We start from the raw sequence: 11,480 nt of genomic DNA, 5'->3' as shown, positions 1-11,480 counted from the left end.
CCCAAAATGCCGAACCACACTATGTTACCATAGAAGACAAGGACAAACCTCATTCCTGGATGTTAAACAGGAGAAATAAGAGTTTTGGGCTGTGCTCAGGGAGATAGCTATGGGAGGCTTGTAGTGCTAGACTGCTCGACGGACTGAGGTTAGAACGGATTTATTGACGTTGAAAATAGCAGTGTTGTGCGAAAAGGGCTCACAAAATAACCTCTCGTCAACTAACAGAAGGAATGTTGATGGGAAAGGAGGCGGTCACACAACACAACAGTTGTAAAGTTACATTTGCTCCCATTAACTCAACATCATTATATCGCCCCTTTACATACACTGTGGTATGTGCCAAAAGATAATCAGCAGCACCTCCTTCCTTACACACACACACACACACACACACACACACACCCCCTATCACTGAATTCTAAACACACCTTCAATACAAATGTAAACCAGATTTACTATGCTGGAACTGAACCTCTTATCAACCACCTACCAACCAACCCACACACACACACACACACACGCGCGCGCTACACTTTTTCTGAGTATAAACAGAGAGAGAGAGAGAGAGAGAGAGAGAGAGAGAGAGAGAGGAGATAAAAGCAGAGAAATGTAACCGCTCAACAATCCTCTCCAATGATAAGGTTTTCTTTAACAACACAGAGAAGCCTGTAGAAAGACCAGGTAATGGTTTTGAGTGACTGGACAATGTGTCATAGGAGTGTAAGGTTACAGCCCTGCCTCCCTTGCTCACCCTGCCGTGCAGCCAATGGCAGCTCGGCCCAGGCCCCTCCCACACCATCAGGCTTTAAAACTCCTCAGGAGTTTCTTTCTCGGTCTACCCACTCTGGTCTCTCCCCTCCGCCTGCCTGCCTGCCTGCCTCGCCAGAGCCTTTTCGGTCTGACCTTCCCGGGCTCATTTCATCCATAAAGAACAAGTCCACTCCAGATCTCAGAATGTCCAACTACAAGACCTCCTCTTCGTACAGCGTGAAGGCGTCTGCTGCACCAAGGAACTTCAGCAGCAGTTCCTATGGCGGACCAAGCAGCGTCTCACGCAGAAGCTACAGTGTCAAGAGTTCATATGGAGGAGCCAACAGGGGCTTTGGAGGCGCTGGCATCACCAGCTCCTCTGCCTATGGCCTGAGCTCAAGCATGGGTAGCGGAGGTATGGGTATGGGTATGGGTATGAGTGGAGGTATGGGTATGGGTACGGGTATGGGCTACAGTGGTGGCATGGTTTCTCAGGCCCCCATCACCGCAGTGACTGTGAACAGGAGCCTGCTGACCCCCCTCAACCTCGAGATTGACCCCAACATCCAAATCGTCCGCACCCACGAGAAGGACCAGATCAAGGGCCTCAACAACCGCTTCGCCTCCTTCATCGACAAGGTAATAGAGGGCAGGTACGGTGGGGTCCAAAAGTCTGAGATCGCTTTCCAAGCTTTGGACCTGACTGTACATGTGTGCATTACAAAAAGTCTATGCCGTGTTCGCCTTTTCAAAACAGACAGGCAGCTTTTGCTTTCGTCGGGTGGAAAGCTCAGTCAAAAAGTGCAGTCAAAAAGTTTTCCCTGTGCTGTGACATTGTTATGCAATATCTGATACCGACGTCCATATGTTCGCCACATGTCCTGTGAATGCTGATTTCCTCACTTTTTGCTGCGCGGCGAAAGTTGATTTATTCCCCTCACTCTGCTTTCGTCACCACCCACAAATGGATTCGTGGGCAGGGAAGAATGAATGTGCTCCCACCTCAGGGCTAGGCTCTCTATCTTTTTGGGTCTGGCAGCGCTTTTGCAGTGATGAGAAACAGACGTGCAGAAAAGGAGAGACATGAGGAAGACAAAGAGAGAGAGAAAGCTCAGGGTGTGTCAGGGCAGAGCTCAGTGCTTGTGATACCAGTTACCTTGGGACTAGTCCCTCCCTTCGCTGGGGTGTGGTTCTATCTACTGCCCTGGTGGCCCCCACCCCTCCCACACACACACACACACACACACACACACACAGTGAGAAGTCTGTGTGCCATTGTTACCCTCGTGACAAAACCTTCTTTCGCTATGACACATTTTATAATAATAATAGATCCCATTAGGCGTATGAACAGAGCAACTTTTAACCATTCAGAATGGATATTAGAGCCCAGCATTCGTGTCGTCCCCGCAGGTGTCTCTTTCCTTAAAGGGCCTCGGCAGCGGGTTAATATTTAAAAAGGCCAGTTGGTTTCATGTTCCGGTATCACTTCTCCTTCTGCATGGCGAAAAGAAGATAAAGTGCATTCTGCACACTTCAACACAACTGAGATAAAAACCCTATCGTTCGTTATTATCTCGTGGCAGTATCAGTATTTACTCCGGTTCCCAATGAAGGGCCGTTAAGAGGTTCGTAGTGAGCTGGGACCTGCACAGTGTAATGTGTCAGGGAGCAACGTCCATTTTGTGGCATATCTGCTTTGACTGTCTCGCTTTTACTGCTCACAAATATGCAAACTCTCCCCCTGTTCATCTGCCCTCGCCCCCCCCCCCCCCCCCCTCGTCCTCTGCTCACCTGCTAAAGGGCCTCCGCTGTTCCCCCGCTCCAGCTTCCACCTCGCTTGCTGCCCCCTTCCCTTCTCTCATCACACTCTGCTGAAAAGGGGGCACACTCTGCGTGTGCCCCCTTTCACCCGACGCCCCCCCCCCCCCCCCCCCCCCCCCCCTTCTCCGCATTCGTCTTCCTCCACTGCGAATCGCGCCGCACGAAAACAGGAAGACATGGAAGGGGAAGGCTTAACCAACCCTTTTCCTCCATCATTGGCATTTTCCAAACCTGGTCGCGTTTCCCCTCCCCTCTGCCCCCCGGTCAGGATGCACGTACGTCACGCCGGCCTTCCTCTGGAGTGCCTCGGCCTGTGTGGAATCATGGCCAACAGCAGTTCACAGATCACCAAAGATAGATCAAAAAACAACAAACACTGTAGACGGTCAATGTATATGAGGCATGTCGATGCTGATGAATGATTATTAGGGTGTAAACCCCGACAGAATGTTGTAATAACAGGACAAACTGCAGTTACATCAGGGGAATATCCCTAATAGTTTGATTAGAGATGATTAGGAATAAGTCTTTACACTGCGGAACACAATTGATTCCTTGAAAATGCTTTTCGATGGCCTGCGGACTTTTTGGCGTACGAACGATGTTCAAGCTCAGAATCTTTTCTCTCTCTCCCCGGCATTCAGGTGCGCTTCCTGGAGCAGCAGAACAAAATGCTGGAGACCAAGTGGAACCTGCTGCAGGGGCAGACCACCACCCGCTCCAACATTGACGCCATGTTCGAGGCCTACATCTCCAACCTGCGCAGACAGCTGGACAGCCTGGGCAACGACAAGATGAAGCTGGAGGCTGACCTGCACAACATGCAGGGCCTGGTGGAGGACTTCAAGAACAAGTGAGTGTGTTCGAACGTGATGTTCTGTGTAGCCCCTTTGTTTCCCCTCAAATGGCTCATCCAGGATTCGTTTTTTGCTCTGGCCGACTTTCAGAATGCATAGGAACTTCACTCAGGGCCGACGTTCAACATTTTGAGTCAGATTTGGGCTTTTCGGGACAAGCCTTGAGTAAATCATTTTGCGGACCACTCCCCACATCTGTCCATTGTCTTGCGTCACACAAACTCGTGGGAATTACAGCACTGAGGAGGCATGTCCTGAGCGGCGATTACGTTACATATGTCTGGAGGTGAAACGCATTTTACAGAGTTGGCTGTCAGCACGGCCGTCTGTTTGCTTTCCATGAGAGGACGCGAGCGAGGTTGTGCTCCTGCTGACTCACATGTCTCTTAACACATAAACAGGTACGCGACAGTGCTCCACGTAATTGTTAGTTGTCCACAGACAAATGGAGCATGAGAGTCGCGGGGGCCCCCCAGGGGGGAAATGTCAGTAACACCTCTCAGGCTGGGCCCCGAGTCAACAGACTCGGTGCGGAGGCAAATGTCCCAAAGGAGTTCGAGAGTCAGGAGTGGACCACTTGTGCCTCCTAGTGTTCCATCAGTGCATTACCTCTCAGAGCTGAACCGAGAGGTAATGACGCGAGATGTTCTGGTCATAAACTGTGCTTCTTCTTTTTTTACCCCTCGCAGGTATGAAGATGAAATCAACAAGCGCACAGAGTGTGAAAACGACTTTGTCCTCATCAAGAAGGTCAGCGTCATGATTTGCTCAACTGCAAATTTGATAAGGAGATTAAATGTAAATCATCCCTTTGTGATGCCTGACAAAACGCTCTTCATGGTTACAGGATGTCGATGAGGCCTACATGAACAAGGTGGAGCTGGAGGCCAAGCTCGAGAGTCTGACAGATGAGATCAACTTCCTCCGGTCGATCTATGAGGAGGTACGGCAAAAAAACCAACTAGTTGCTGTTGTTTGTTTCTCACTTTCCCTCGAGGCTTTAAAACTGCCACCCTCCGAACCGCTCGTTGCTGTTGTCAGCATCGTCTCTGATTTACTCATCCAGTCATGGCAGGCTCATGACGTTTGCGGTGTCAATTTGGTTCACGTCTTTTGCTGAATTCATGTGTTTTCCGCAACATCTGTGCAACATCTTGACTCATCCCATTAGCTGGAGGGGTTTCCTCAGTTTAGGTGGGGTTGACTAATCTCGTTCCTTTTCTTTGCGTTTTTTTTTACTTGTTCAGGAACTGCGTGAGCTCCAGGGCCAGATCAAGGACACTTCCGTCGTTGTGGAAATGGACAACAGCCGCAACCTGGACATGGACTCCATTGTGGCTGAGGTCAAGGCACAGTATGAAGACATTGCCAACCGCAGCCGTGCCGAGGCAGAGATGTGGTACAAGAGCAAGGTGATGGACGACTCTTTTCATCTTTCCTTTTTTTTTTAACATTGAGTAAAGTGAAATGTGGTTTGTGAAAAAATATTTTCCTTTTTTTACCTCAGCAAAAATATTTAACAATGCTTTGCTTCACTGATTATATTATGTTTAGTATGAGGAGATGCAGACGTCCGCCAACAGATACGGAGACGACCTGAGAGCAACCAGGACGGAGATCGCAGACCTCAACCGCATGATTCAGAGACTGACATCGGAAATCGATGCCGTCAAGGGACAGGTGTGTTGTCGTCCCATATTAAACTCAGTCGTTCAACAATCAGGAGAGCGGACATGGTCTCATTTACAAAAAAGTATATCCACATATTTCCCTAGCGTGCCAACTTGGAGGCCCAGATCGCCGAGGCTGAGGAGCGCGGTGAAATGGCAGTGAAGGACGCCAAGGCCCGCATCAGGGACCTGGAAGACGCCCTGCAGAGAGCCAAGCAGGACATGGCCCGCCAGATCAGAGAATACCAGGACCTGATGAACGTCAAGCTGGCCCTGGACATTGAGATCGCTACATACAGGAAACTGCTGGAGGGCGAGGAGGACAGGCTGGTGAACGGCATCAAGTCCGTCAACATCTCCCAACAGAGCTGTAAGTCGCCTCCGTCGAAACCGAGCCTTCAGAGTTTGGATTCGGTTTATTTTCTTGAAGGTTGATCAGACTCCAGGCGACTTCTTTTCACGTTTTAACCATTTTCTCCAACCGCCTTTCGCCCAACAGCAAGCTACAGCAGCTTCCCCATGGACAGCATGAAGAGCAGCTACTCCAGCGGCTACTCCAGCGGTTATGGCGGTGGATACGGCGGCTTCAGCAGCGGCAGCGCTGGCGGCTTCAGCGGCGGCTACGGCAGCAGCGCCGGCGGCGGCTACGGCAGCGCCGGCGGCTACAGCAGCGGCAGCACTGGCGGCGGCTACAGCACCACCACCCAGAGCAAAAAGAATGTTGTCATCAAAATGATCGAGACCAAGGACGGCCGAGTGGTGTCCGAGTCCTCCGAGGTCATCGAGGATTGAGCTGTCGCTGTCGGTGTCGCTACCTGTCTGCTAAGATTTCTGCCCCTCCGGTAGTTTTATACTCTCAGTTCACCCCTCGCCCAAAGTATCGTAACAACACGAGTCTGAAGTAAAACGCTTGCCAGCCACTCTCCAATAGAGCCTAAACGCGTTTTTCCATGAAGCAGCAAAACGAACACTACCAAAGATCTGAAAGGGACCAAAGAATTTATGATCTGATGTCTGACTGTCTGTACTAAAAAGAGGTTTTGTTTTAGAAAGTGAGATTGAAAATAAATACGGGCAAATTGCAACTATGAAAAAAAACAAAACCCTTCCTTGAAATGCAATGCAGCAAGAAGGGCTGTTACCTCCAAAACTGTGTTGCATTCAATGGACCGTGGCGTTGTCGGAAGGAATGTGAATGTACTAAAACAGTGCTTCAGTGTTGTTGGTTAACTAATGTCTTAAAATTGCCTGCTACAGTAGGTAGTGCATGTCTTCCCTGTGCGTGTCCTGTAACTGAAACTGTCTGACCCCTTAGGAGGCTGCCCACTTCATACTGTTGTCCTGAGGTGCTGTTTTTGCTACCAAAACAAATAAACATGTGTTTACTGAAAAAACAAAACAATCCATGATGTTTTGCTTTTAATTTGAAATTATGACTATAGAAAGAGATAGAGATGTAATTTGGGCTGGAGGCAAAAAAAAAATGGGAGTATGGGAATATAATTTAGATGAGTATAATCTTGATTCATGCTCCTAAACAAGTGCATGTGTCCAACCTGAATTTAAAAAATATACTTTAGTTTCAATTTTATTATATTATATTATTATTATTATAACAACAACAACACTAAAGGTGTAAGAATTATAAAGCACATTTCATTACCCAAGGCTGCTTTACAGTGTTTGGGGGAAAAAATAACCCTCAAAACAGTCCGAGGACAGAAAATAATAGAAGCTGAAATGGGGAGAATAGTGGTCAAAAGGCGTATTTTATAAAATCTATTACAATAATCAGTTAAATGGAGATATATTTAAAACCAGGAAGTGCAGCTTGTGCACAGAGAGAATAACAAAAATGTTCTCAACAAGCTCCGTGAACATCCTCGTAAAATTATTAACAGCAGCCATTGTGTTGATCTACAGAAACATCTGCCATGAAACATTCTGGTAACAACTGCCAAAGCAACATCTTGCCACATTTTCTAGCTCTAATGAAATCCCCATGAGCTGAGAACGACGAGAACAGAATACAGACGATACTGGGAATGGTGACGCCAAAAAAAATGAAAGGGGATTTTCTGACAAAAACATCTGCACCACGTACTCTTCATGTGCCAGTTCTCTAAACAGCATTTAATAGTTCAGAAAGGCCAGAGACCCTGTGAATGTTTAAGGAAAAATCATCACTTCAATCACAGCTATGAATTCTGGAGCCGCACAGTGGAACAGAATCTAGGTCTGGAGGCGCAGTGCAAGACACAGCAAAATGAAGGCATGAAACGGAATCGATTCTGTTTGTTTTTGCAATTCAAGCAGTGGTTATTCCGATGTCAGACGGCCTTGCGAGAAGCAACCCCGAGCTGCAACTGAGCATGTCTGACATAAGCAACGTGCACTGGCAGTTGGAGTCTCCTCTCTGGCTCATGCCACCGAGATATGAGCTAACCTTAAAAACCTTGACTGTTCATCCATCCGTTATCTACACCGCTTTATTCCTTAAAGGGGCGGTAAGCGATTCTAAAGCAATACACGTAAAAAAAAAATCTGCAAATATTTAGACGCGCTCTGCTAGATGTCGGTTCTGATCTCAGGATTTTCATCTGAGCCCTGGGTCTGTAAATCGGAGAAACCCCCCCCCCCCCAAAAAAAGTGGTGCGGACCGCACCACACAACACTGTGTGTGGAGTTTGTCAACATCACTCGTCGACACCTTGAGATCCATGCCAGCTGGTGGCGCTGCAACTCCGCGGTTTCGGCCTAGTGGTTTGCGAGTCGGTCTCACCTACCCGAGATCCCAGGTTTGCGGGCCGGCCCGAGCGGTACAATCACAACAACAACAAAGAGACAGACAAGCTTTTTCTCCAGAATCGCTTAGTGCCCCCGGTCGGCATGTCTTTGGACTGTGGGAGGACACAGGGAGGACATGCAGACTCCACACAGAAACCTTCTTGCTGTGAGGCGACAGTGCTAACAACCGCATTGATTTCAAAATCCTCTTACTCTAGGTGACAGCGAGGAACTTGGTGAGGTAGCCGACCTTGAGAACGAATCTGGCTGCGCAGCAGAGGGCCCAGAGACACTGACACCGAGATTTGCATCCGGCAGACACAGTAGGGACGGAAATATATTTGACTTTTTACTTGAAAAGTTAGCAGTACCACAGTGTCGAAATTACAAGTAAAACCCAAAGTCTTTTGTACTGTAAGCAAAGGCATCAACATATATTGATGCCTAATCTGTTTTCATGTCGCAACATTTGTATTAACTTTGCAACTAGTAAGGGTGGGGCTCATTTGAAATACTTTACTGCTGGCTGGCTTAATACACCATGACATATGTAGTAGTAAGTAGTAAGGAGTAACTCTGGATTTCAACTAAATGTAGTGGAATAAAAAGTATAACATTGACCTCCACAGAAGAATGTAACTTAAATCCAATTATAAAGTAGCAGAAAATGGAAATACTCAATTAAAGTACAAGTTACTCATAATTGTATTGACGTTACCTACAGTTATTAAGTTATTAAGCTGTTCACCCAATGTCAAACGTTCAAAACCTAAGGCTACAGTAGCAAGATAATTAGGTAGCTAGTTAAGGTGATAACCATTGACTGTATATGGAAATGGTCAATAGTCACCTGGTCCGGAAAAAGAGGGCAATGTGGAAGTGCCTGAAGCCTGTATTCTCAGGAATCACCAGCAGAGGGCGTCCCACCTGGAAATGATGCGATTTTTTGTCTTATCCACTTGTGAATATCAGGCCGAAATGCATGTATTATATTACATGAGGGCCATGAAGAAAGTAAAATATGGATAATAAAAATAAATGCACCATAGTCAGCATGCAAGTTTTTGTACGGTGAAGGTTCAGGTGTTGTTCATTCCTATTCACAGCAGTTCAGGCCCTTGCAGACTCTCCCACTCAATCACTTACCAGGAGACGTCACATAAGCGTGTGAGGGGTCAGGGTTGAGGTGTTAGGGGGGAAATTGAGGATCAGCCTTAGTCACAAAACCATTGCCGAACTCACGCTGCCTTGCTCCTGCCTCTCTACCCGACTGGTCACCGTCCCCACCCTCAGTCCTCACCCTTCTATTCCTTGGAAGACTACTAAATCCTTTAAAACTTTCATTGAGTCGGGTCGTCTGCACTTTAGGTCCGAATTCTAGCTCTGCCCTTAACACTTTTAATTACAATAACGGACAAGCTGCGCCCCCCTGATCCGTCAGTCACGAGCTGACGTCATGATGAACACTGTCTGCTGTCATGGCGTGATGCAAGTTACCAATGCAATGCGCCTTATTATGCTTCATCCAAGACTGTCCGGGTCCGCCTTCGCGTTGCAGCTGCAAAATGAGTCGGAAAAGGTGGAAATTTTTCTTAACAGTTCTTTTATTGAGCTTCACATACACACACACACACACACACACACACACACACACACACACACACACACACACACAGAGGGAGATAGACAGAGAGGTGAGTTTTCACTTTTCTGCAGTTATTTACCACCAGAGGGCAATATCTTACTGCTTGAACAGTGTATGTAACCCAGCGTTCACAGGACCACCCACACTCCGTGTGTGTGTGTGTGTGTGTGTGTGCGTGCGTGCGTGTGCACTCAATAGGGCCACAGTAACACAAACTGAGTTGATAGTCAACAACAAGCCTGCACGGTTTTCTGTCCTGAAAAGTACAGTTCTATTCTGAAAAGGAGCCGCTGCAAAGACAGACATGCACGTCCGTTCCGAACAAAGTCAGCCAAATAAAACATCCTCAAATTATGGACAGAAGGCTCAGAATTTGAACCGTGGCCTGTAAGACTAGCATGTCATTAAACACTGCAAGTTAGTGCAAAACGTGAAGGCACCGCGGGGGATATGACCGACAGTCTGCGTTGGTGCCATTGCTTCGGGCTTAAACAGCTCTTTTTTAAAAAAAAATTTTTATAAATGCCACTGCAGTGAGACATCACCAGTACAAGGCGGTGCACTGTATGCGTGCCAGTGTGTGTTTACTGGCTCACAACCACCAGCACAGGTCGATGCAGTGTCCCCATAGTCCACACATTCGATTGCACCAAACTGTATTTAAAAGAAGTGATCCTTGATGAAGAATGCCCAGGAGGGTGGAGCAGTTATATCCCTCATTTCAGCATGTAGCAACCTGAGAGGGCAACCGTCTTGACGCTTCTTTTTTTTCATTTTTTTTTTTTTTTACAAGTATAGGCAATACTGTGTTGTTAGGATCACCACGTATACCGGATCACACACACCTTTTCATCATGTTCCAAAGGCCAATTTTTACATGTTTTGAGCATTGTTTGACCAATATATCGGTAATGTAGATGTTTCTAACTCCCTCATACCAGTATCCATTTTTTTTCCGGCTCCGATTGTTTAATTTAGGCCTTGTCAAGAAATTTTGCCTTGTGGCGCTCCTATGATACACTGTAAGCTGCAAGGCTGTCCACTTCTGTCTACAGTTTCTTTGAGAGACATCGAGGGAGCGATGCACCGTATGAAAGTGCGCGGCGGATGAAGCGGTTCCACCCAAAGCGTGAATGACGTCATAACAATCGGATTCATCATCACTCACAGGGCAAGTGCCAGGGACACGGCAAAGGGAGGCGAGCGAGTCAGTTGTCTCATTCTGTTTTTGTGTGTTCAAAGCCTGAATCCCTGAATCATGCTTGGCCTGTGTCTGGGACGTGTCCAGATGTGCAGGTTCGTGGTCTGCCAGGAAGCACCACTCCTCAACAGCGGACAAAGTTGTAGAAAGGAATGCACTGACGAACCGAAGGGGGGCCAGGCAGGTACAGAATACACGCGTTAAGGAAAAATGGATAAAATGGCCGAGAGCAACAAAAAGATCCGGTTGGGTCGCCTTTCCTTTCCACCGCTCTGTTTGTCCTGGACGCGCAGGCGAAATGAAGCTGAGATCAGCTTCTGAGGACTTCTCTTTTGCACGCTCGGGGTCGGGGTTAAATTCTCACCGGCTTTCCCCGGGGCGGTCAGAGTCAGCGATAAGCTGTTCACCGGCTGGTCTCATTCATTTTTCCCTGCCCCGTCTGCACAGACTCTTCAGACTCGTCTCAGAGCACATCAGAGCACCAAAGACTCTATCAAAGACGTTGTCCTCTCGTGTCATCTGTTAAATGTGTAATGGATAATTATTCTTCATTCACTTGTCTCTCCTGATTGAACTATATGATCCTATCTTCACAAGGCTCCTCTCTGTGCCTTAAACTAAACAAGTCGCATCTTTAATAACAAGTCGGCCTTCGCTAGATGTGTCTCGGCAGCAAAAAAAACCACAGAGAAAAACCCACCACCTCCTGTTACATTTGAACTTTTCCACTGCAGCACTTTAGA

General features: G+C 47.5%; 1 protein-coding gene across 1 annotated transcript; it reads left to right on the top strand.

Moving 5' to 3' along the window:
* The first annotated feature begins 827 nt into the window (after positions 1-827).
* LOC118316376 (intermediate filament protein ON3) lies at positions 828-6,506 on the top strand. The gene is made up of 8 exons (XM_035644140.2): positions 828-1,392; positions 3,222-3,430; positions 4,124-4,184; positions 4,282-4,377; positions 4,682-4,846; positions 4,989-5,114; positions 5,210-5,474; positions 5,604-6,506. The coding sequence occupies exons 1-8, from the start codon at positions 958-960 to the stop codon at positions 5,894-5,896; spliced, it is 1,650 nt and encodes a 549-aa protein (XP_035500033.1). The 5' UTR covers positions 828-957; the 3' UTR covers positions 5,897-6,506.
* Positions 6,507-11,480: the final 4,974 nt, after the last annotated feature.

Source organism: Scophthalmus maximus, chromosome 3 (genome assembly GCF_022379125.1).
Source record: "Scophthalmus maximus strain ysfricsl-2021 chromosome 3, ASM2237912v1, whole genome shotgun sequence".
Classification (NCBI taxonomy): Eukaryota; Metazoa; Chordata; class Actinopteri; order Pleuronectiformes; family Scophthalmidae; genus Scophthalmus; species Scophthalmus maximus.
This window is presented reverse-complemented; position numbering and strand designations above follow the sequence as displayed.

Bases quoted from the DNA above. Each gene is read 5' to 3' on its own strand.
- LOC118316376 (XM_035644140.2), top strand. From the start codon at position 958: ATGTCCAACTACAAGACCTCCTCTTCGTACAGCGTGAAGGCGTCTGCT. The intron at 4,185-4,281 runs GTCAGCGTCATG...TCATGGTTACAG, and splicing joins ACTTTGTCCTCATCAAGAAG to GATGTCGATGAGGCCTACAT. The intron at 5,475-5,603 runs GTAAGTCGCCTC...TTCGCCCAACAG, and splicing joins CAACATCTCCCAACAGAGCT to CAAGCTACAGCAGCTTCCCC.